This window comes from Ambystoma mexicanum, chromosome 8 (assembly GCF_040938575.1).
Source record: "Ambystoma mexicanum isolate Mex_15411 chromosome 8, UKY_AmexF1_1, whole genome shotgun sequence".
In the NCBI taxonomy this organism is placed as follows: Eukaryota; Metazoa; Chordata; class Amphibia; order Caudata; family Ambystomatidae; genus Ambystoma; species Ambystoma mexicanum.
Window position 1 is genome coordinate 1,309,357,844 of NC_090929.1, and position 26,743 is coordinate 1,309,384,586.

At 44.8% G+C, this 26,743-nt stretch overlaps 1 protein-coding gene across 3 annotated transcripts in view; it reads left to right on the forward strand.

Moving 5' to 3' along the window:
• Window positions 1-26,743, forward strand: part of STK32C (serine/threonine kinase 32C) — a 2,128,976-nt gene that overhangs the window by 1,752,220 nt on the left and 350,013 nt on the right. For all 3 annotated transcript variants that reach the window (XM_069611418.1, XM_069611419.1, XM_069611420.1), the window contains exon 5: window positions 25,902-25,939. In XM_069611418.1, coding sequence (XP_069467519.1) covers window positions 25,902-25,939 — 38 coding nt within the window. The remainder of the gene's footprint in view (window positions 1-25,901; window positions 25,940-26,743) is intronic.

Sequence of the window (26,743 nt, forward strand, 5' to 3'; positions counted from 1 at the left end):
TTTGTGACATGCCTCAGCTCAAAAGTGAAACACTGCGACTTCCACCTGTACACTAATGAAAATGCCATACAATCCCAAGTCATTGCGGGCTGCAAATCAATGGCCTCAAGAAAAAACTGCTTCAGAAACACCACACACTGGCTGAAATCGTACGCTTAGAAGGGACGACTACGGCACTTGAACTGCAAGTATCTTACCTCAGTATGTCGCTTCTGAATACACGCTCCCTCATACAACATGACAACATGGAGTGGAGGTTGAAGACTATCTTACTGTTTCCATACCGGATATATTGGCCATTAGAGAGACATGGCTGAATGAAACCACACAAATGGCAGCATCACTAGCTCTCCCGCCGGGAATACAGAATCCTTAGAGTTGACCGTGTCACAAGAAGGGGTGGTGGGGTTGCCCTCATGGTCAGGAAACATCTGAATTGTCACATAGTTAATCTTGCCAGCCCAGAGGGCTGTAAAAGCCTACTAATAAACAAAAAAATAAATGCTAACATTTAAGTGAGCATTTTAACTATCTATAGACCACCTAATGGCATTCCCTATTTGAGAAACAATTCCTTGATCTTTTCAGCAACATTACCAAATCCAAGTCACCCGTAATTATTCTAGGTGACTTTAACTACTGGGCTGAAGATAAACATGACTAACATGCCACAATGTTACTATTGGCTTTACCGAATGGATTAAAGAACCCACTCATAGAGACGGACACACTCTGGACTGGGTTCTTACTCACCAACTGTATATCAAAAATACCTTAATTTCCATATGCCCCTGGTCTGACCACATACTGGTTAACATCACAGTGTGCCGAAATGGACCCAGTGCATCTGAATAAACAGCTAAGATTTCTTAAAATGAGCCTGAATTTTAGGAATGTCACAGAATCTAAATTGCTGCCTCTTGGCTCTCAAGCGAAGGTTACCGGCCTGACATCTTATCTGTCTTCCATCATATCTGCCTCCATAGAAGCTTTGCAACCATAAAAATTTCAAAAAAATAAAGACTAAGGATTCTGTATAAAAATGTAAGAGTGTCAATCACGGAAGCTAAATCTAAATATCATCATACCAGAATCAGTTCTGCCAGTTCCAGCTCCGGCAAACTGTTCAAAATTCTTAAGAAATATGAGGGCAAAGACAAAGGTAGTCAAAACATTGTCTGAGGTTCAGCTTTGTGCCAGGAAATTCAGAAAGAATTTTCAGCAACATTATTAGTCACGAAAAAGCCATACTCATGCGGGAACACAGTCTCAATCCTATGAGTAATGGCCTTCACACTGTTGCAGCTACCCCTGCCAGTCCCATCACTAACCCTCTAATATCCAAATTCGATTTCAGACACTGCTCTGAATCCAAAATACTCAAGATAGTCACTGACTTAAAACCCACATCCTGTCAAGTAGACATCTGCCCTGCAAGCATACTCAAAGGGTCCCTAGATGTGTTGATCCCATGGATCACGAGAATGATAAACCTGTCATTCAGGGAGTGGGTAGTGCCACTATCACTCAAGGAGGCCTGGATTACACCTCTACTGAAAAAGAGCACCCTTGATCCAGCTTAAGATCTTAGACAGGGTGGCTTATCTACAACTCCAGGACTTTATAGGGAACAATTACATCTTATGTACTCGTCAAACAGGGTTTAGAGCAAGACACAGGACACAAACTGCCCTTCTGGACCTCAAACCCAACCTCTTAGTACAGTGGAAAGAGGGCAACCTGCCCTGTTAATATTGTTAGACCTTTCAGTAGCCTTCAATCCTGTCGACCATTCCATTCTTGTCAACAGAGTGAAAGGTCTAGTCCAATGTTCCGACAGAGCCTCAGACTGGATTCCTTCTTTCCTGGGACCTCAAATCTTTAGAGTGGCAGTAGAGAATGCCCAATCTACACCCACCACCATCCCTGCTGGAGTACCCCAGGGATCATGCATAGCCCCATCTCTATTTAATATCTATATCAGGCCTCTGCTTGACCTTGTGGACTGTTTGGGTGTCTGTTATACCAACTACGCTGATGACACTGAGGTGGTCCTAGAGTTGTCAGGTGACTACTCTCAAGACTCTGACACCTTGAATGTGATGTATGCTGCCAGCCAGTATTAAATGGCTTCAAACGCCCTAACGCTAAACAAAGAGAACACAGAGCTTCTCATTGTGGCTAATGGGCCGCGGCCCAAGACATTGGATCCAGCCTATGCAAGCATTAATATTCCAGGCAACAAGATTACTGTGACCAGATATGTCAAGACCATGGGTGTCCATTTGGATGCCGCCCTGACTATGAAGTCCCAGGTGGCTCATGAACGATCATCTTGTGGTTATATTACTAAGCTCTTGAATCAAATCAGGCATATATATGTCCATCAGTAATCAATCGCTTTTGGTCACAGGCATAGTAAATACCAGACTCCACTATTGCAATAGTCTTTTCATTGGGACTTCCCAAGCTAATTTTCATTCCCTTCAACCCACCCAGAACAGCGATGTACAAGCAGTTTATGGTTTATCTAAACGTGAACACATAACATCGGTTGTATGTGATTTTAACGAAAAATGTTTTAACAAGGTACGTTTTACTGAAACCAAAATACCGAAAAAAACTGATTCATTTTATTTGGGGGCATTGAATCCCTCCCCCATTTCCCTGTTTTATTAACCCATCCCAACCCCCTCCCCACCTGTTTTAACCAGTTACCCAAACTATATATATATTTTAAATTATTTTTTGTAATTTCTTTGGTATTTTGGTTTCGGTAAAACTTACATTGATACCCATACCCTCTTCTAAAAGGGCATTACACGGGCTTACTGTCAGGCACAGGATTTCTCACAAGCTTTTAGCACTCTCCTGCTAATGCTGGACCGCCACTGCCCCCCCAAGCCAGCATTTGGTTTCTAAAAATTGAAGCAACCACTGTTTTGTCTGGCAAAATATGGAGGAAACTGTATGAGGTGCTGGCACCTAAAGAATGGAATGCACTTCTTCTAGCGCTGAGAGCATCCCAATCCATAACAGAATTTAGGATGCTATGAAACCCTACATGTTTAACCTCAAACTAGGGTGATGAGTATGTTATTCCACAGCCTCCCCCGCCATGACTAACTATTTTGCCTTCCTGTTTTGTTTGTCTTTTACTGTTCTTTGTGTGCCCTGAGGCCCATGGGCAAGTGGCGTTTTATATTAAAAAAAAATACTACTACTACTACTAATAATAATAATAATAATAATATTAATAATACTAATAATAATAACAATAACAATAATAATAATGAGCGAGATTTAGATCTCGCCAGGAGCAGCAATCAAAGAGAAGTCTCTCAACAAAGTTCCGACTCTGCCAACCACAATGAGGGACGATAAGTTGGGGAAGCGGCATTGCTTCCGATGTGGCTATGAGTTCTCCCACGATGGCACAGGGCCGGCTATCGGCCAAGAATGCTAAGCTTGCTGAGACAAAGACCACTTTCGATCCATGAGCCACAAGCCAAAAGTCTCACGATTGAGCCAAGGGGACCCCAAAACCCACAAATACAAAACGCCACCTCAGGAAACACATGGAAAAGAAGTACCAGTAGTCAGAGATGGAATACGACAGAGAACGATGCAGCGCCAGATCAAAGCGCTCCCTCTCCCCAGATGCTCGCAGGAATGGAAGGCATCGGGTTCACCACCTGCGCACAACCATGCCATCCACAAGAGAATCTGAGTCCCAGTCAAGTACAGATAGAAGGAAAAGAGGGTAACTTTATGCCATGGGAAACCCCTCTGCCTCAGAGCATAGCCCACATTGCCCATCACCATGCAAGCGGAAAAGGATTGACTTCCTCATTGACTGAGGAGCAACAGTCAATGTGATGGTAGAGTGTGTGAATATAAATAACTAGCAACAGGGCCACAACTGAAGAAAACCCATGTGGACATTTATGCATATGGTGCCAAGCAGCAGCTCCCATGTTTATGGGCATTCACGACCACATGCAGGCACAGAGACAAACATGACCGCATACTCATCCATGTCATCGAGGCAGAAGCATTGCGTGGATGCACACTGAGCTTCAAATCAGGAATCGATATGGGAACCACACATATTCTGTACCACACCATGGCAGGCAAATACATAACACCGTCCGCCAAGATTGAAGCCAACTTTCCAGCTCTGTTTAAAGGTATAGGAAAACTGAAAGGGTGTAAAATCCAACTGCACATTGACACTTCAGTGAAGCCTGTTGCTCAATACTATCAAGAGACGCCCCTCAACATACAGCAGTAAGTTGAGAGCGAACTGCTAGCCCTCATCAATGCCCACATGATTAAAACCACGACCAGCCTCACCCCATGGGTCTCAACAGTCGTACAAGTACCAAAGAAAGGCCCAGAAGGGCAAATATGACTGTGCGTGGACATGCATGTTCCCAACTAGGTGATACTGCGGGAGAATCATCAATCTCTGTGCATCAACAATGTGATGCATCTGCTAAATGGTTCATAGGTCTTTTCCCAGCTAGACCTGAAATAAGGCATACAACCAGGTTGAGCTGAGCAAAGAATCCTGCTACATCATGACGTTCACGACACACCTCTGACTATTTCGCTACAAGCAATTGAACTTTGGGATCTCATCAGCTGTGGAAATATTCCAGGAAGAAATTCAGAAAGTTACATGCCACATTCCACACTGCATTAACGACAGCAATGATATTGTTATCTTTGGAAAATCACAGGAAGCCCAAGAAGCAAACATTCATGAAAGTTTGCAAATCTCCAAGTCACGCAAATCTAACACTCAACAAGAAGTGTGCATTTAACAAAACCACCCTTAAATTCTTAGGCAACATATTCTCAGAAAGGGGCATTGAACCAGACCACGACAAGATCAAAGCATTGACAGAATCTCCTGGCCCAACTAATGTCACCAAAGAACTATGGCTCCTGGGAGCTACTGCACAGGCTACCTCCCCGATTTTGCCTCCACAAGTGCCCCACTGCGAGCAACGACTAAGCATGACTACGAGTTCATGTGGGAGCCAGTGCAGCAAGCAGTGTTCGACAAAATCAGGAAGGACATCACTGCAGCAGTCTGCATGTCATACTTCAACCCCAATATACACAAGGAATTGAATGTTGACGCGAGTCCAGTCGGCTTAGGTGCCATCCTAGCCTAGAACTTCGGCAGTGCACATGCCCAAAGTAAGATTGAGTGATATGCAAGCAAGAACCTTACAGAAGCTGAAAAATTATACTTGCAAGCTGAAAAGGAAGACCTTGTCATAGTGTGGACCTTTGAGCACTTCCACCTTTTCCTATATGGCAAACCATTCACCATAATAACAGACCATCAGGGCCTTGTCACTATCTATGGCAAACCCACATCTCAAATGCCCCCCTGCATTGCTTGCTGGGGCCTGTAGGAGATTTTGTTTTATTGGGGTAAATTCGGGATTTGGTGTATTTTCTTACCGTAAAAATATTGGCAGTAATTTGGTGGTAAATTAGTCTTACATTTAGAATGGGTTTGGTATCACACTAATTTAGTGACCATACCTTGTTAGCTGTATTGGTGGTAATGTAAGTGGTATCTTGTTTTGCAGTATTTTATTCTTGTGGTATAGTGGTGAGCATGGTTTCTTTTTATACTATAACGCCATCATAAAACAAACCTTTCATTTCTATTGGAATACCTTCTAGTTGTCTGTAGAGAGCCCCAGACCTAGCACATCTAGTTGAACACAATGATTTTATTGATCGCGCCACCTACAGTTTGTGGCTGGTGTTACTGGTTTATGTACATCCAGTAACCTATGTGTCATTAGGCATTTCTGGCTTATATACATCCAGTAATATATGTATCAGATTAGATACCTTCCCATCAGCATGCAAGGAAGGGCTCACTCATGAAATAGCACACACATCCTTTACCTTGTAGATATTTAATACTGACTTTCTCTTATTTGCTATTTCAATTACAGTGGTAAATTAGTAACTGCACTGCTGCACTGATATAAACCTCCCCTTTGTACTTTGCTTATGTAAATAATTCACACATTCATGAATGACACAAAAATCCCATTTGTTTTTATATATGCTTTTTGTATTGCATCTCATTTGCAAGTCACAAAATCTTACCTGTTTTTTACAGCATCATCTGCAATATAATAGAACAAATAGAACAAGCAGGTATTTTGGAACATGGATTAATGTTCCCACATTCTGAAAGTAGTGAAAAATAAACATACAATGATTTCCTAACTTCCCTATATTGCAATAAATCTTAGTCACACATATGGCATTTTATCTGGTCCTCACTTAGCACTTATTTTACCAAGGTCGGTATTTCTTTGAAGTCCCCACACAACCTTGTTGTGTTAGCAGATGCAGACCCAGTGTCAGTGCGAAACTCTTCCGTAAGCTTGTGTGGGGGAGCGCCAACTGATTATGTCCCAAAGTCATGGCTCTACCCCCTGGAACCTCTGTCTTTCTCCTCAGCCGAGCATGAACTAACTGCTCACTACATTTCTCTTTTCCAATAAAACATTTGCCTATCCCTTTATTGACGTGGTTTGTCCGCCTACATTTTCTCCCAATCAGGTTAAAAAGAATGTGCTCTGTGCCACCCTTCATTTTCAAAACAATGCAAGCTTCAGGTCCAAAGCTACTGTTTCGCTTTGCTTCCTGAATCTTGCATATTTTCTGTTCTCCACAAGCTGAAGAAAATGCCAGTGTGCATTTAAAAATGAATCTCAGCAGTGCCACCAAAACATGCATTTCACATCATTTTGCATAGAAGACTGCGTTTTTATGTTAGAGAGGTTAGAATTAGTATTTTAGTAATGTTAATAATGTTAGTCGGCTAGGTATTGTAATGTAGTCTCCATACATGAAGCATCCAAAATACATGGTGCACTTCATTATTTGAACCTGGAAGCACACTAAGTTTTTCTATGTGTGCTCTGAATATCTGCAGTTTCAAATTGGGCTTAGCTGTGTTATAAATCCTGTACTTTGCATACTAACAAAAATGCTACATATTATACTGGTAGTGCTAGCAATGAATGAGAAATATGCTGGAAACGCTCTTAATTCCCTTTTAGAGGTTCAGGATGAGTGGTATCTAGTTAATATTAGTCCAGGCTCACACTAGCAATGATGCAGGGATAGTTAGCAGGTTAAATGAATTTCTGGCAAATGAAATCAGGCAGCAGCAGTTTTTTTACATGTGAAGAAATTGCAAATCGCGGCAAAATTCGCGGATGCGCCGAGCGCTATTACAAAGGAACCGCAAGGACTATCTCTACCGTTTTGGGGTCCTAGGAAAGCCTGGGATCTCAGCTTCCAAATGAAAGTTATTGCAAGTCTCTAGCCCAAACGGTTGCGGAGATATGAGTAATTTAGTAAAGGTCGTTTTTGGTTTTGTAAATTTTAAACGCACACTTTTTCAAAATGACAAATTTTACTAGAAATGACAGGTGACAGATAGGAGGCAGTTCTACTTAGGTTAAATAGATTGAATTAGATGAATTTAAACTAAGAGATGTGTTCTGAGTTTTGCTAAGTACTCACAAGAGATTTTGAACAGGAAAGCGACTTGGTCACGATCTTCAGTCTGGTCAGGTCTTTCCGGATTCTGCTCACAGCGCCTGGTCTGGTCTCGGCTAGGCACAGCACTGCTTTCTCTCTGGTCTGGTCTCTGCTAGGCACAGCACTGCTTTCTCTCTGGTCTGGTCTCTGCTAGGCACAGCACTGCTTTCTCTCTGGTCTGGTCTCTGCTAGGCACAGCACTGCTTTCTCTCTGGTCTGGTCTCTGCTCTGGATAGATTGAAGTCTCTAGTTTGGCTTTCTGGAGTTTGATGGAGGTAAGTATGGATTTTTCCGGCAGGGCTTCCAGCGGCAGATGAAATTGAATGTCTCTATGTGTCCTGACTCTCTGCTTTTATCTGTTTCTTGAGAATGGGTGTGTGTGTTGCATCACTAGACTTGCCCCTCTCATTCGTCATTGGTCAGGCTTCCATTCCTCCGCTTGATTGGCAAACTGAACTGTGAGTCAGATTGATGTCATTTTATGATCTCTTGAAACAACCTCCCTTATCATCTGTGCACCCAAATATATATATGATCAAAATCCATACTTCAGAGTTACACAGTTGTTTGAAATTACATATACATGGTGTGGCTGAATTTAGCCATGTCTATGTCCAAATCTGCTCATTCTCGGAGCTTGCATTCAAAGAGTGTACATAATTGACTTTTTAACTGCTTTTTCAATTTCCGACATGGACCCAACTTTACATACATGTGTGCAGGGGGTAGGGACATTAACTGATGAAGTTTCAGATTTTTAACATGCACACATTTAGAGTAATATCCACTTTTCCGCTAAAACCCCCCTGAACATACCACCGGTTCCTACCACGTCTTAAACTGTGGGCAGAAAAATCACAAGAATTATGGTATCATTTATAAAATTTTCACATGTCCGCACTATGAATTATCCCCCTTTTTATAAAACCATATCCTTGCTGCAGGGGTGTGTCTTTTCAGGTCACATGGTACAGAAACCAGTCTTTCCAGTTTCTGCCAAGCCAGCTTGCTTCTCACAGGCAGTGCCCCTCCCAGCTTCTCCAGGAGGAAGCCACTTTTTACGACGTCTGTAATAAAAACCTTTGCCTGAGTGGAGAGGGCTTTGTTCACTCTCTGGCAGAGCACAGGAAATTCAATTATCAGATAGATGGCATATCCTTAGTGTGGGCAGCAAAAGGAACATTGGCCTGGGAACATAGTTGTGACTCAAGTTTCACTCCTGATGGGATCCGTTGCTAGGCAAAATCAAGTTCCTTAAGCCAGACCTTCAGCTAACTTTTTGTTGCTTTTAAAATAACTTGTAATTTTACACATGCAGCTAGAATGCTGATTCTAAGTGCAAAACTATGACATTTCAACAGTTACAAAGGCATGTGACACCAAACATAGGTCACTCATTTAATTTAACATTTTCGATTTTGGTGGTTTTAAATCCAGTTGCAGTTAGGCTTAAGCTGCTGACTCCATAGCATTTTTGTTATAAGCATTGTTTTTGGGCTCTTCATTTCCCAGATTTTGTAGGCACACAAAACTCCATTCTGCCAAATGTCTGCTGGTGTTCAGTGAATATTTTGCACATGTTGCAAGGTTTGAAATAGGCATTTTGCTTGCCTTCAGAAAAACAGAGTGGTTTTAAAACGCCGGCTTTTGGATAGTGGTGAGTACTGGTACTGCACCCATTTTTGGGATTTAAGAAATGAATTCCCCACAATTCTAGGTTGCATTTGGCAATCAGCATTGCCATTCCCAATGGTTTCAGACTACTGTGCGGGTAGTCCAATGGTGGTTTTAGGCAGTGTCCTTCTGTGCCCATAACATTGGCAAAAATGAGTGGCAGCCTATTCTTCATGCATTTCCCTGTGCATTTTCTGGGAAGCTCTGGCCATCATGATGTTTTCCATGTCAGTACTGCACAGTTTTGAGGTAGGGCTAGGATGCATGGGTAAATACATCCCACAAGCCCCCCTCTTGCGATGGCCATTCTATTTCACGAATGGGACTCGCAAGATCTGGGATGTTTCCTCATCTTCTTCCAATAGATGGCACAGTTCAGCATCTTTTCCTCTCCATCCGGTCAGATCGATCAGTTCTCCTCGCCGGTCCTGATGGGAAGATTGGGCGGTACCCCGGGCCCGTTGCGTCTCTGCTCCCGGTCTCCGGATCGTCCTCCTTGGCCCGTCTCCCGGTTTTCTTTCTCCTAGGACGACAAAGGAAGAGCGGCAATACCTACTCATAGACGTCTTTCCACCACTGTTGAGATAGTGGGGCGGCATATGCATTTCATCATAACGAAACATTACATTCTTATTTTGATAAAAAACAGTATAACTAAGAGACAGTTTCATGTAAATCACAATATTTTAGAGACTAGATGTGGTAGGTTTTATGATTGGAACTGAATTAGTCTGATACAGTACCCGCTAGGATTCCAGAGGATTCCTCCAGTTGTTGCAGAGTGTGCCTGGGATGGCAACATTTCAACTGGTTTATGTGGACCCACTTGTCTTCCCCCTCTGCCGAACCACCTTTGGGGATGCGGATCTTGTAGGCCACAGGGGAGATCTTATCGACGATCTCAAAGGGTCCCTTCCATGTAGGCAAAAATTTGCGCTGCTTGGCCTGGTTCCTTTGGAAGTTGTATAGATAGACCCGGTCTCCCACCTGATATTCCTTCCTGGAAGTTTTCAGGTCATAATGGGTCTTCATGCTATCAGTCGATCTTTCTAGATTCCGCTGAGCATAAGCAAAAGCATGTTGGAGGTGTTTCCTTAAATTCTCTACATACTCATGAGTAGTGGAGGCATTTATCAGTGTCTGCTCTTGGGTCCTGTAGAGCAAATGCTGAGGAAGCACCATCTTGCGCCCAGTCATCAACTCAAATGGTGACATTTTGGTTGCAGATGAAGGGGTAGATCTGATGGCCATTAGGACCAGAGGTAATCGGATATCCCAACTTGGCCCAGAATCTGCCACAAACTTCTTTAATATGCTCACAATTGTCCGGTTATATCTCTCTACTGCCCCAGAAGAAGCTGGCCGATAAGCAATATGCAACTTCCTTTTGACCCCCAGTATCTCCCACATCTTTGTCATTACTTCACTGGTGAAGTGGCTACCTCTGTCTGACTCAATCCTTTGAGGTAGACCAAAACGGGAAAAGATGTGGTTAATCATCAAGGCAGCTGCAGTTTCTGCCTTGCAATTTGGGGCTGGGAGACATTCCACCCACTTGGTAAACAAGCATGTCACAGTCAACATGTACTTATTCCCCCTAGCCGAGCGAATCACAGGGCCTACAAAGTCGATTTGTAAATCTGACCATGGCAGTGTCATCCCCCTCTTTTGGAGAGGCGCACAGTGCGTGAGGGATGATGGCTGAAATTGTGCACACACAAGACACCCCTTCAAGTATTGGTCGAGGTCCTGCCCCATGTGTGGCCAGTATGCAACCTCTCTTAAGATTTCCAATGTTGTGTGAAACCCCCTATGACCGGCAGTGGCCGCATCATGGGCGTGACTTAACATCAGGCTTCGGAATGAGGTAGGAACCACCCACTGATCGTGGCCAGCTTTGGATTTCCTTACCAACAAACCGTCTTGGATCCAGAACATTTTTGGACATTTCATCAACACTCTTAGGTCCTCTTTCCCAATGTAATCGGTATCCGTCAGGGGAAAGTTCTCAGGGTCCTCAAGGTGCTGGTAAAATTTACCAATAATTGGATCCCCCTTCTGAGCGGTGATCAAATCAGCATCAGGGGTCTCCTTACTCCATTGTGCAATTGAAAGGTCGTTGTGAGCATTTGTCTGGGACCTAGTGATGGCAGTGACCTGGATTTCCCCCAACAGGGACTCAATCTCAATTGGATCCCCTTGGATGGCTCCGGTTTTGGCCAGCTGATCAGCTAAGTCATTTCCAGTTTTGTCTGGTCCCTCTACTTTGGAATGACCCTTGATCTTTTTCCAGTAGATGGTCATCCCATTCGATGTGACCAGATCATCAATGTTTTGGATCAACTTCCCATGTTTCAAGGGTTTGTTGTTAGCACATAACATGCCTCTGGTTTTCCAATTAACCAGGTGCTCCACGAACCCGTTCCGTACATAATCTGAATCTGTGATTATGACCAGTTCGTGGAGTTGATGCTGGACAGCAGTGAGGATGGCCTGATGCACAGCCATCAATTCTGCCACCTGACTACTTCGGGGACCAATTTTGTATCTAGCGGAGGGTTCTGGGGACTCATTCACCCATGCATTCCCTACGCCGGCCACCAGTTCTTTCTCCCCGTTGTTGTCGACATGGTAAGAGCATCCATCCACATACACAGTGGGCATTCCCTCACACTTGTCTTCTTCAAAGACTTTGTGGGGGGAATTAAGGTATGCCTCCATGTTGTCCTTTATTTTTAGACTTTCGTCCTCGAGACAGTTTTCTCTGGCACAATCATGCAAGTCAGCCAGACCTTGCGCGAGGGGACTCTTCTTGTTTTGGCCATATCTGACCTCCACAGGAAAGCCTTGCATTGACAGAATCCAGGAAGTAATTCGGGAATTACTCACATTTCCGGCCCGGATTCTGTCACTTTGGAGATATTGCAGAGGCTGGTGTGGAGTCTCCACTATGATGTGTTCCCCCTGGATAAACGGGCGGTAATTCTTCAATGCCCACACCGTTGCCAGGAGTGCCTTCTCACAATCGTTGAATTTTTCCTCCACAGAGGATAAAGTTTTGCTCGCATAGGAGATTACTTTATTGACCTTGTCATGCTTTTGATATAATACTGCCGTCAAGCACGTATTAGAGAACCCCGTCTCCAGGAAGAACTCCTTGTTTCTGACAGGGTAAGCTAGGCAAGGCGCTTGTGAGAGGCTTCTTTTGAGTTGTTTTACTGCCTCGGCTTGTTCTGGACCCCATTCCCACTTGACCCCCCCCTTCAGGAGATGAATCAGGGGTCTGGTGATCTCTGCGTAGCCCTCAATGAACTTTCTGCTGTAATTAGTCAGTCCAAGGAGGCTCCTTAGTTCCCGCAGAGTTGTGGGGTCTTTCAGTTTCTGAAGTGCTTCCACTTTCTTTTCCTGGGGACAGAGACCCTGAGGAGTAATCTCATGCCCCAAGAAATTAACACGGGTTCTACACCACTGTGCTTTCTGAAAGGAAAGTTTTGCTCCGGCGGCCCTCAACTGTGTCAGAACATAACGGATCTCTGCTATGTGTTCCTCCACAGATGAACTTTTGATGAGGACATCATCTACATAAGCCAGGTTACCCCTCGTACCCAGGTCGGGCATGGCCTTATGTAGGAAAATATTGAACTCATTACCGGAGTTAAGGTATCCGAAGGGAGTCCGGGTCCATGTGTACTGCTGGCCCCCAAAGGTAAAAGCCAGCTTGTATTGGTCCTCCCTACTGACAGGCACGGTCCAGTATCCATTGGTCAGGTCTATTGCAGTGAATACCTGTGACCCCTGAATCTGGGCCAGCCCTTGGTCAATGTAGGGAAGAGGCCATCGGGAAGTGTGGACCCGTTTGTTGAGCTCCCTGAGGTCAGCGCAGAGTCTCCACTGGCCGTTTGGCTTCAATATTCCCAGCACCGGATTATTGAAGGTGCTGTGGACTGGACGGATTATTCCCCGGGACTCAAGGTTCTTAATTATTTCAGTAAGGGACTCCATTGATGCGAGAGGCAAGCGATATTGCTTCACAAACACTGGAGTCATGCCAGGGTCCGTGGGGATTGTTGTGGTGTGGATGTCGGTGCGACCACAGTCATATGAGTCTACCGCAAAGAGATCTTGGAAATCCAAGAAAACTTGTTTCAACTTTTGCTTTTGTTCCAGAGTCACACAGGCATCAGCTAGGTTGACTCTCTCTTCCACCATCTGCCTGAAGCCTGGAAAGACTTCTGGTTTGGCTATCTCCGCGGCCTCCTCCAGCTGGGTGGAGAAGTCCCTGGTCAGAGTGCTGATTTGGACCGGAGGCTTCAGGTGGGAAAGGCAGCCCTCATGGACCTGGAAAATCACCTCATCCCTCTGAAGTCACAGGTCACATCTTCCTTACCATAGGGGCAGGAAGTGTACACCAGGAAGTTCCCCCCATGCCGGGTAAAAATCCTGTCTGGTGTTGCGTTGTCATCACTGTCACTGTCAAAACAGTCCTTGGGGATGGGTCCTAACAGTTCATTTACAAGATCAATGGAGAAATGTCGGTCATCAACCGCCATTCCAATAATGGTGCCTGCGGCTAGAGTAATACTCTTTAAGTCGCTGTTATCCACCTCTATTAGAATGGGGTCATGTTCTATGTTGACTAATGGAGTCGGGTTTACCCCCAACCCTTGCTGTTGGAGAGAAGCATTTAGATGTATGTAAGCATCAGGGTTTTTCAACTCTTGTCCCCTTTTAACTTTCACTTCCAGGGAGAATTGTCGGGTCCTTTCTGGGATGGTGACTTCCTCTTTAACCTGAATTTCAACTGCATAAGGTAGCAATTGAGCTGACCTAAATGCTTTTTCTGGATCATCAAAGCCCATGGGATTATCCGCTAATCGGGACCAAGCTTTGAAGTTTATTAGGTCCAAACTAATGGCAAAGCGATTGAGAATGTCACTGCCTAAGTAAAAGGCGGCAGTGACGTCTCGCACGACCCAACAATTATGGACTATGCTCTTGTTGCCAATGGAGATTTTGAGCATACACCTGCTTGGCAGGAGATGTTTGGAGTCAGGTGCTTCCAGGTCCATTTCCCATTTGTCTATCAGTTTGAAGGTGGGAATGGCTGGATCTTTTGGGAGTTGGCGGAACATGGCTTCGCTGATGAAGCTCTTACCGTTGTTCACACACACTCGAGCGAGAACAGAGTCCTTCCCATCATTTAACTGAACAGGGATGAACAACTGCTCTCCAATTTGCTGAATATCAGCCAGGCTTTGAGCTGATTTCACATCTTTCTGGACTATAGGAGTGGGGGTTTCTGATTGTGGATTAGTATAGAATTTCAGAGTGTTTCCTTCCAGCGTGGAATACCACTTTAGACTGGAAGGAAGGTTGATTTTCAGAAATAGAGAGGACCCCCCATCACCAGTCTGTTGTCCTACTGCTATTACCGTCACGTCTGGAATTTGGTTGTTCTGGAAGTGAAATTCTACTTGGTCAGATTTTTGTTCAACCATGTGGCATGTGCCGTTTAAACTAACATGGTTGACACTCTGTTTTAATTTTATGGGTCGGCTAGTCTGAGTCCAGAGGACCTTGTTTACGCAATCTATTAGGGGTGACAACCTTCTCAGGAGGTCATTCCCTAGTAAACAAGGGGTGCCCTCTGGGGTCACAACTATGACCGGGTGTTTCAACTTATGTCGCCCGATCTTAATGTCCAAGTCTGCCGTCCCCTCGACGGGAATTTCCTTCCCGTCAAAGTTCTGCAGTTGTCCAGGAAGAGAGGTGAGAGGAATTTGGTAATTCTCTCCCCTTCCTGCATTCAGTTCGTCAAAGGCCCTTCTGGACAGAAGGGTAGCTTGAGATCCAGTGTCCACCAGTGCTGAGATTGTACCCTGCCCCTGTACTTGTACCGGGGCATAATATCTTCCCTCCTTCTCCTCAAGGGGGCACAGATAATGTACATTTTTGGACAACTGGTGGGCTAATTTTCTGGTTTTGGACATCGCTAGCGAGGAGATTTGGGCAGAATTCTGTGGAGAGTCTTGGGAATCTGAAAGAAAAAATTTGCAACTGGAGATCAGAGCCATTGTGGGTTCCCCTGGCTCCGTTTCTGGGCCGCCCCCCCCTTTTTGGAGGCAGTCGCCAGGATGGGTTTGAACCAGGGGATTTTCTTGCTGTTGGTTCTGGGATGAGATGGTGGGCGGCGGTAGCTCAGTCTCCACATCTCCCCAGTCTGGATTTGCATCCCTAGGGACCCATTTTTCTTTGGGAGGAGTTCCCCCCTCTCTGAAGGAGAAGATCCTTTTCCCAGGATCCTCTGAGGATCCCTCTCCCTCAAATTGGAAGATCTGTACCTCCTCCTCAAACTGAGTCTGTTTGGGTCTTTTGTTTCTCCTACCCCCCCTCTGCTCCTTAGGAGGCAGACTTTCAGGGGCAAGAGATTTTGTTTCCGGTTCCTGGGTTTCCAGGGGCTGTTTACAAGTGAGGAAGGAAACTTCCTCCAAGGCTTTACACCCCCCTTCCCTTTGTGCCTCCTCCCTGGGAACCGGTGATTTATCGGGGTGCTGCCCCCGTCATTGTTCTGGAGCACCAGGTCCAGAGTTGGGTGCGTTCTGCGCCGGCATGCTGATCTGAGGGTTCTGCTGTGCCCTCAGTATATGACCCATATCCCGCGCCATGTTTTGAACCTGGCGCTCTAACTGGGAAACCCGCTCAGGCTGATACGGGGCCCTGTTTTCTCCCCTGGGCTGATCCCGGGAAGGGTAGCTGTCCCTCCTCTGGTAGTACCCCTGGTTGGGAAGATTTTGGACCCCCTCCACCCTTGGCCTCCCCTCTCCCGGATTCAGTGGTCTGGGCTCAGGGAATTGAGGAAAGAAGGATGGATGATTTTGGGGTTGGAAGTCGGGTGGATATCTGGGGAAAAAGTTCTGCCCAGGGTTTGGTAAATTTCTGCCCTCCTGTGGGAAGTTTGGAGGGAAGTTCCCTGGGTTAGGTGCTTGGCTGGATCCCCCCCCTTGGGCTGGAGGAGTCCACACATAACCCAGGATGGGTCTGTTACCTTTGTAGCGAGGACTTACATAGTCAGGAGAGCGAGGGACCCCATTTGTGGGGCTGCCTCCCTGGCTCCCTGTCTGCGACTGGCCCGAGGACCTTCTGGGCCTAGCATTATTAGGTGCACGTAGGTTTTTAGGCCCCCCCATCTCCAAATCCAAAACGGGGGTGACCTTTACCTCTGCCACCTTGGCAGCAGCAGGGGTGCTGTTGGCTTTGGGGTTTTTCTGGGCATTGCTTTTATTTTCTATGGGCTTCTGCACCTCATAGATGCGGGTAGCCTGTTCAATGACCCAGTCTAAAGATCTTTTCTCGTGAAAATCCCTCACGAGCTGGGTCATGATATATTTGGGCAAGGCATGGAAAAACGTGTTTATAAATTCACGGCTATCCGTGCGCACCCTTCTTGTGGTCTGTGCAAAAGCCCGCTTTAACTCCTGCACAAATTCTTGTGGGGCCTGATCCTCCCCACATTGCAAATTGTAGGCTGCCTTGCGAGCCTCTTGAGGATTTCTGTGAACAGAAAAACTTTACATATTGAATACAGCTTTGGCTGTCCTTCAAATGGAAAGTCTCCATCATTTGTTCAAACAACTCTAAGTGCTCCCAAACAGAATACTTAGCGTTCTTATGGTAAGGCGTGATGACGCTCCTGATCGCCTTAATCTGCTTTAAGGGGTCCTTGAGCAAGGCCCTTTTTGCCTTATTGGCCTTTTTGGTTCGGGTAACCCTTGTCCATTCTTCGTCGGACTCAGAGGCACTGCTCCCAGAGGTTCCCGTCTGTTCTTCCAGGTTTTCCCGGATTCTGCGAGCCTGGGAATGGCTGGCAGAATGTGGGGACCTGGTCTCCTGTGTCCTGCGCAGTTCAGAGGAGTCTTCAGATTCCTCCTTGCTGTCAGGATTTGATGGGTACCCCCTCCACTGACCTAACTGGGCAGAGGTTTTCAGGATGCCCTTAATGGGCCTACTCTCCTGGGGTTCCCCACTGAACTGTATTGTACTTGGGTGCCCATACCCGGATGCCCACCCCTCCATTCCTGGATGGTACTGGCCTATGAGCCCCATGCTTCTGGCTGGATAGTAATCTGCCATCCCTGTGGCCCTGTGCTCATGTGCGCCAGGGGACATGGGGGTGGCAGAGTCCAGGGACTGAGAGGTATGAGGGCCTCTGGTACTAGGGCTCCTGAGGTTATGCTCCGGAGTTTCCATTTCCCAGCGAACCTCATCTCTATCCGCCCCTGCTCCCTGTTGCAATGCAAGAGCCTGCATTTGTGCCTTCAGTTCCTCAGTTAAGGCCTTACTCGACTCTATCAGTCTCTCCTGCATCGCTACCTGCTGTTGGAGCCTATCATTGTGTTGACAGAGGGCCTCATTTTCCCTCTGTGCTTCCTGGTTGGTCCTGGAGAACTGGGCCAGTCTTTGCTGCAGGAGGGTTACCTCCTGAGCTGTGTCCCTATTGGCCTGCTCCTTTCTTGCTAGAGCATCCTCCACCCTCCTGGTGTGCTCTAGCAAGTTCTGGTTTTCTTTTTGGAGGTCACCCAGTCCCTGGTGGGCCAGGTGATTTTCTTCCATTTTCCTTTTTAAATGGCAGACTTCCTGGCCTAAGGCGTCTCTTTCCTGACTAAGAGCCTGCATTTGTGCCGCCAGGTCGTCCCTTTGCCTTTGGAAGGCACCAGCTTTCTGGCGCTCCTGATCAAACTCTGCCTGGGTATCCAGGTCTTTCAGGATCAGTTTATTGCTCTCCTCTTTCTCTCTGTCTAGTTGGATTTGCAGGGTGGCTACCTGCTCTGTGCATGCCCTGTTGAAATTGATCTGTTGCTCCAGCTTTTTCTGGCTCTGCAGTAAGGAGTCCAAACTGTCTTGGTGCTCCTTCTGCAGGGCCAGAAATCTAGTATCCTGTTCTGACTTTTCCTTTTGCAGCACATCCATATCCTCCTTTATTTTAGTAATGTACAGTCTGCTGTCATTTTCTGACTCCTGGCTCCTCTGCAGCCTCTGCTCAGAAGAGTCCAGATCAGATTGGACCTTCTGTAATGCCATCTGTTGCCTATTTGCCAGATTTTGGCTTTCAGCACATCTATCCTGCATGTCTCCCATATATAGGTACAGGTATGCTGCTATCCTGGCGATCTTATTGTGTTCCTCTTTGGCTTTAGGAGCCATATATAGTTCACTCAGGGCCACATGTAAGGGACCCTGATCTCTATATATATCTGACCCTGTTTCAGTGACCTGTTGTGTGATGGCCTGCAACCACACATCCTGGCCCTGTTCGGTCCATTCACCTCTCACAAATAGCTTATGCAAGAGGTGCTCTCTGGCTATTTTCATGTCTACTAAGGTCGTCATTCTAGAGATTGGTCTCTGTCCTGACTTACAGAAGTTAGTATTTTATTTTTGCAGAACAGAACTTTTCTTGGAGTGTCCCTTTTGAGGAATGCTTCACAGCGTAATGCAGCGTGGTGATCCGACCGGGTGTATGTATCCCGTCAGTTAGCACACTGTATTAAGCTGCACAACTGGTAAATCTAACCCAACATCCCGGACGAGCCCCCACTTTGTAAGAGGATTCAATTCAGCACTACAGCCAAGTTAACGCCTAGTCTAGAATACTGAATGAAAACCCTTATTGATATATCTTTAGGTCCAGTTCATGCGTTCTGGATGACTACCCTTGTATAACACCCCTCTCTTGGAATCCCCCTGACCCCACTGAGCCAAGAAGTAATTCTGTTTTGCAAGTTTAAAAGGTTTATTTGATAAATTAAAATATATATCACACTTTTTAATAAATTAATAATTGAATATCACACTTAATCTGATATGGTAAATATTAACAACGGAGAATCTGGCACTAGCACACTTCTTTAATCACTAATGAGTTGACATGAAATGGATAAGGTAGCACACTGGTAAATAGGAACAAAAGTATAATGTGGTAGAGGATGCTTTATGTAGGCTCAGGTGGATGCAATATTCAATGAATGCAGTACAGAAAATACGCAATATGATTTCAACCAAACAATGTAATCACTTTTCTCTGGCTACTCCCCTCCCCCCCTTGATGCAAGGCAAGGAAATGGAAGGAAAACACACAGTTCTCAGAAATGCAATCAACTGTAATTCAGTTCAATCCAGCAAGCTTAAACAGAAGTTTGAAAACACAGGCAAATGCTTTGATAGGTGCTAGCAATGAATGAGAAATATGCTGGAAACGCTCTTAATTCCCTTTTAGAGGTTCAGGATGAGTGGTATCTAGTTAATATTAGTCCAGGCTCACACTAGCAATGATGCAGGGATAGTTAGCAGGTTAAACGAATTTCTGGCAAATGAAATCAGGCAGCAGCAGTTTTTTTACATGTGAAGAAATTGCAAATCGCGGCAAAATTCGCGGATGCGCCGAGCGCTATTACAAAGGAACCGCAAGGACTATCTCTACCGTTTTGGGGTCCTAGGAAAGCCTGGGATCTCAGCTTCCAAATGAAAGTTATTGCAAGTCTCTAGCCCAAACGGTTGCGGAGATATGAGTAATTTAGTAAAGGTCGTTTTTGGTTTTGTAAATTTTAAACGCACACTTTTTCAAAATGACAAATTTTACTAGAAATGACAGGTGACAGATAGGAGGCAGTTCTACTTAGGTTAAATAGATTGAATTAGATGAATTTAAACTAAGAGATGTGTTCTGAGTTTTGCTAAGTACTCACAAGAGATTTTGAACAGGAAAGCGACTTGGTCACGATCTTCAGTCTGGTCAGGTCTTTCCGGATTCTGCTCACAGCGCCTGGTCTGGTCTCGGCTAGGCACAGCACTGCTTTCTCTCTGGTCTGGTCTCTGCTAGGCACAGCACTGCTTTCTCTCTGGTCTGGTCTCTGCTAGGCACAGCACTGCTTTCTCTCTGGTCTGGTCTCTGCTAGGCACAGCACTGCTTTCTCTCTGGTCTGGTCTCTGCTCTGGATAGATTGAAGTCTCTAGTTTGGCTTTCTGGAGTTTGATGGAGGTAAGTATGGATTTTTCCGGCAGGGCTTCCAGCGGCAGATGAAATTGAATGTCTCTATGTGTCCTGACTCTCTGCTTTTATCTGTTTCTTGAGAATGGGTGTGTGTGTTGCATCACTAGACTTGCCCCTCTCATTCGTCATTGGTCAGGCTTCCATTCCTCCGCTTGATTGGCAAACTGAACTGTGAGTCAGATTGATGTCATTTTATGATCTCTTGAAACAACCTCCCTTATCATCTGTGCACCCAAATATATATATGATCAAAATCCATACTTCAGAGTTACACAGTTGTTTGAAATTACATATACATGGTGTGGCTGAATTTAGCCATGTCTATGTCCAAATCTGCTCATTCTCGGAGCTTGCATTCAAAGAGTGTACATAATTGACTTTTTAACTGCTTTTTCAATTTCCGACATGGACCCAACTTTACATACATGTGTGCAGGGGGTAGGGACATTAACTGATGAAGTTTCAGATTTTTAACATGCACACATTTAGAGTAATATCCACTTTTCCGCTAAAACCCCCCTGAACATACCACCGGTTCCTACCACGTCTTAAACTGTGGGCAGAAAAATCACAAGAATTATGGTATCATTTATAAAATTTTCACATGTCCGCACTATGAATTATCCCCCTTTTTATAAAACCATATCCTTGCTGCAGGGGTGTGTCTTTTCAGGTCACATGGTACAGAAACCAGTCTTTCCAGTTTCTGCCAAGCCAGCTTGCTTCTCACAGGCAGTGCCCCTCCCAGCTTCTCCAGGAGGAAGCCACTTTTTACGACGTCTGTAATAAAAACCTTTGCCTGAGTGGAGAGGGCTTTGTTCACTCTCTGGCAGAGCACAGGAAATTCAATTATCAGATAGATGGCATATCCTTAGTGTGGGCAGCAAAAGGAACATTGGCCTGGGAACATAGTTGTGACTCAAGTTTCACTCCTGATGGGATCCGTTGCTAGGCAAAATCAAGTTCCTTAAGCCAGACCTTCAGCTAACTTTTTGTTGCTTTTAAAATAACTTGTAATTTTACACATGCAGCTAGAATGCTGATTCTAAGTGCAAAACTATGACATTTCAACAGTTACAAAGGCATGTGACACCAAACATAGGTCACTCATTTAATTTAACATTTTCGATTTTGGTGGTTTTAAATCCAGTTGCAGTTAGGCTTAAGCTGCTGACTCCATAGCATTTTTGTTATAAGCATTGTTTTTGGGCTCTTCATTTCCCAGATTTTGTAGGCACACAAAACTCCATTCTGCCAAATGTCTGCTGGTGTTCAGTGAATATTTTGCACATGTTGCAAGGTTTGAAATAGGCATTTTGCTTGCCTTCAGAAAAACAGAGTGGTTTTAAAACGCCGGCTTTTGGATAGTGGTGAGTACTGGTACTGCACCCATTTTTGGGATTTAAGAAATGAATTCCCCACAATTCTAGGTTGCATTTGGCAATCAGCATTGCCATTCCCAATGGTTTCAGACTACTGTGCGGGTAGTCCAATGGTGGTTTTAGGCAGTGTCCTTCTGTGCCCATAACATCGGCAAAAATGAGTGGCAGCCTATTCTTCATGCATTTCCCTGTGCATTTTCTGGGAAGCTCTGGCCATCATGATGTTTTCCATGTCAGTACTGCACAGTTTTGAGGTAGGGCTAGGATGCATGGGTAAATACATCCCACAACGCTAGTCCTCAAGGGAATCAGAATTGTGCTACCAGATCCTCTGCACCAGAGAGCAGTGTACACAGCTCACAGAGGTCACCGGGGGACAGCATCCACCTAAAGACTGCTTTGGAGAAACGTGGGGCTCCCTGGCATGTAAAGAATCATTGAGAGCACCCGCTGTGTGTGCCACTTATTCCACAGCCTGCAACCCCAGACATCTCATGAGCCTCTGCAAATGACACCACTCATGGACCGGGTGTGGGAAAAAGTGTCCATCGGCTTCTTTGGTCCACTCAGGTCAGTGCTTTACATACTAGTGGTCCTCAATGAATACTCCAGGTACCCCAAGATCGAGATCCTACATACAGCATTTTGAAGCTAGTGAAGTCAGACAATGGACCTCTTTCACCATTCATGCATTTCGAGACTTTGCACGCTACATGGGCTTACGCCACAGAAAGGTCACCCCGCTATGTCCACAGGCAAACGGGGCAGTAGAACGTTTCATGGCAAATGTCAAGAGGGCTGTCAGGATACGTAAATTCACGCACATGCTTATTGAACAGTTGTTATATCAACTCTTGAGGGTCTACCGAAAAACACCACATGACAATACTGAGCCTGCCCAACAGGAAAAATGTTTGGGCTCTCAGTCTGTACAAGAATGCCCCATGACTGTGAGAATGGAGACCGTGGAGCAAACAACTGTGAAGTTTGGAAAAGGGACAAGGAAGTAAAAGACCGGATGAAGGCATACGCTGACCACAGACATAGAGCCTGAGAGCTGCACCTACACCTTGGTGACCTAGTTCTCGTGAAGCAGACTGTGTCCCACAAAGGAGAACCACCTTTTGACCCTCAGCCCCTCACTGTCACCAACTTGAATGACCTTATGGACACAGCTCAAAGAGCTGACAAATGTGTAATGAGAAACACCTCCTTCTTCAAGAAGGTACCGCAGGAACATCAGGGAGAGGACCAAGACTGGACGGATGACAGGAGCGTCTCTGTACACAGGAGATGAAGATATGTCAGACATTGAGAGAAATACCGACCCTGAAGGAGGACAGATGGAGGAGCCCCTACATCCCAGAGCCGACAGGCCAAGGGGGATTATCCAGCACCCACATCGGTGGATTGAGGGGATAGGGTAGGATACTGTTATTTTGGGGGTGATGTAATATTGTGCGGTGTCAGGTAACAACAGCACATTCAGCACATGTGGGTCATGTGGCTCAAGCTGGAAAGGCTGTGCTTGACACAGGAATAAAACAGTTTCCTGAATGACCCCGTTGTGTGTAGGCATCTTCTTTGCAAGCTGTAGGCATGTGTGCCTGCGCTTACTGTCAATGGCTAAGATCCGACACTAACTACACAACTTCACTATTCCTCATCACAGTCCCCAGCAACCACAGTTCGCTCTTCCTTGTCAGTGTACACCATTACTAATCCCTTCTTACACAGTGGACACAAGCAAAGATGAAATACTTGATAAACCTGATGTTGCGTACCTCAAGAACAGATATTGATAACAAATATTATGATATCAGGTAGATTAATTAGAAACAATTCAAGGTAATGGAAGGTAAAGGCATTCCAAAACCCATGAAATTCAGTGAAACAACTTTAGTTAAGGGACAGTTAAGGTGAATGAGTTCAATTTAACAAAACCCTTGCAATTCAGTGAAAAAACTTTAGGTGAGGTGACGTTAAGGTGAAACAATCTTATGCAATAAAACCCTTGCAATTCAGTGAAAAAACGTAAATTGAAGTGTTGTTAAGATGTTGATTTAATGCCACAACACCCCTGAAGCTGCACCACCTTACTATGACGCCCCAATCGTGTGGCCCCTAAGCACACTGATGGCATCACAAAAGACATCACTGATGATATCACATATGAAATCACTTGTGACATCACCTGTACAGCAGATCATGTGTGCAAGAAATTGAGATACAACATTTGAAAAGCATGTTTCTGCATATAAGGGTGGATTCAGCTTGGTTAGAATTTGCATTTAAAAATTCTGTCGCTGTGATGTGGCGAAGTTTCCAGATAAGCTGCCCAGACATGTATATTTCCCAGTATGTTGCACATGTGCATTGATGTTGCACTGTGCCTGTCACCATGTTGCTTCACTGATAGGCCAATTTTTTGTTCATACTCACATTGACATTTACATGTGCATAAACGCATTTTAGAAATCCTTCTTGTTGCCTTTTACATCTTGGACAAGGGTCATTGGAAGTGGGTTCAACCCCACACCACTTCGAACCCATACCAATGGCAGTAGGTGCTAAACAAGTGACAAAACATAAAATAACATGTGCAGTGTCTCCAACCAAGCACTGAATCTAGGCTAAAGTGTGTCTGGACTCCACAATACTTGACACATTACAGCCCTTCCACTTACCAGTATTCCTGAGCTACTTAGGACATGTCAGATGCCATCAGTGATGACATCATATGAGAAATCAGGCAGGACATCACCCGTGAACGTCCTCAATGGCCTTACTGGTAAGTACCAGCCATGAGGACACATTATTTTACTGTACTTGCAATATACCCTGTGTTTTATGAAGGTATGAAAACATTAATCAAGCATTGCAAATAATGGTTGGGGAACTACAGGAAGTTTCTCTTGCACATAGCAATTGACAATTTAGATGCAATATAACAGAAGTCTGCAAGCTTTGCTCTCCAGACATCTAGGGGAAGGGTGACACCCAATGCAGTAACTCTTGGTGTCACCCCACCCACAGGAGGGGATACCAGCTTGAGTTACTGCACAGGGTGTCACCAACCCTTGTGACACCACTGGAATGCCATCCCTTTTGATCTTCGGAATCTCAATTCTTTCCAGGTATTACAAAAGAAACTTAAAAATAAATCTTTTCATCTAATCCTTTTTGTGGCTTCTTTTTGATGGCTTCTGTCAATTTAACACCTGAACCCAGCTACAGCCTCTGTTTTTCCTCATAGAGGAACATACATTATACAAATGAAGAAATAAATAAGATAAAATAAAATCTGCATTACAAGCTGAATGGTAGAGAGTGGAGCACAGGCGCTGATACTGTCAACTTATATCTTAGCCATAATGATGAGTTCTGAGGGAAGTACTGTGTGGTTATTGCCGATATGCCGAAACAATAGGCCTGAGAGAATCAAGGGCCTTTAATAAGGACCCTGGAACATTACCACCCAATACGGAACGAGGAACCCATCATTATTACATTTAGCACCCCAGGTGTTTTAAAACCCAGGGTGCTAATAGGCATTTATTTTTTTGAAAAAATGGGTCATGGGGAGCCCATGAACCGTTCTTTCAAATAAATACTAACCTAACATGGCCAAAATGGAAATGGAAGCTAGGCTCCATTCGTAGGCCCTCTTCCATTTCCATGGTGACTGGCAGACATGAGAGAAGCTGTGATATGGTGCTGAGGAACTGCGACCTCCTTAGATAAGTGTCACGGAACCATGTAAGGGGTGAGGAGAGAAAATGGCAGCGTGATTGCTGTCAGCTCTGATGTTGCTCAGAATGCTGGCTTATAACATGATGTTCAGCTCACGTTCCGAACAACCTGATTTGCTGTGGTTCCCAGCTCAGGTACTAATAATATACATTTCGTTTTGCAACTATTATTAGTAAAATCTTTTGAGAGTCATGGTTGAACCTGTTGAATTTTTCTTGGACTATGATTGGTGCATGAAATTAAGTTATAAGCACTTAACCACAAAAGCCTGATAGTTATTTTATTTGTGAAAGCATCTGACATTGCACTGGATGCAACTTTTCTTTTTCATCACGGCAAGCTGTCTTGGTCAACTATGTGTTACCTTCGCGGGAGAAAATTGATATGGCTCAAATTAACTGTTTATTCCAATTAACTGCAGGTTTTTTTTCTTTTGATTGTTCTAGGGATGTGAAGCCAGACAACATTCTGCTTGATGAAAAGGGTAAGGCAACTAAATCTGCTATAAAATAGTAAAACATCTGGGGCCTTGTTTAGAGTTTAGATGTGTGGTAAAAAAAAGTGGCACTAATGGAATTACCACTTCTTTTATTGCACTGCCAAATCTAGAGTCACAAAATTGAAACTCGCTGAAAACCACCTGGTTTTGTGTGGTGGAAATTACTCCACACAGCCATTAGCGCATGATTTTAATGCATCCAGTAAATATTACATATGAAATATACAGACCGCAATCAAATCAACTCCAAAATACAGCATGGGTTAAATAAATCTAAATTTACCGCATGATTATTCAGTCAAAACATAGCCGCATAACAGGATCAGGATAACATTAACAGGCAAGAGTGTTGGAGGACAGAAAGTAACACAGTAATGTGTGTGTAGACAAAACAATTAACATGGTAGCACTGTGTTGAGTTGCAGAGAGTCGCCCTATGGCTGCTAATGTGAAGGTTTCAACAAAATAGCCAGCTTTTCAGCTCTTTCTGGAATGGGAGGAGGGATGGAGTGGTCCCGATTAGTAGTAGGATGACATTTCATCGGAGCAGAGATGAGAATTACGGTTTCCTAATTTTCCCCTTGTGGGCCTGTCTACTCCCAATACTGGCATGGGTCTCCTGCGCATATGTTGCAGTATGCCAGAGGTTTTTAACTTAGCTGCAAGATAAGGTGCTTGACGGCCGAGGTAGCCTTGTAGGTGATACAAGCGTTTTTTAACTGGATCCTAGCTGTTAAGGGTAGTCAGTGTAGCTTGTGCATGGTGTGGGCGAGGTGGTGCAACGTGCAT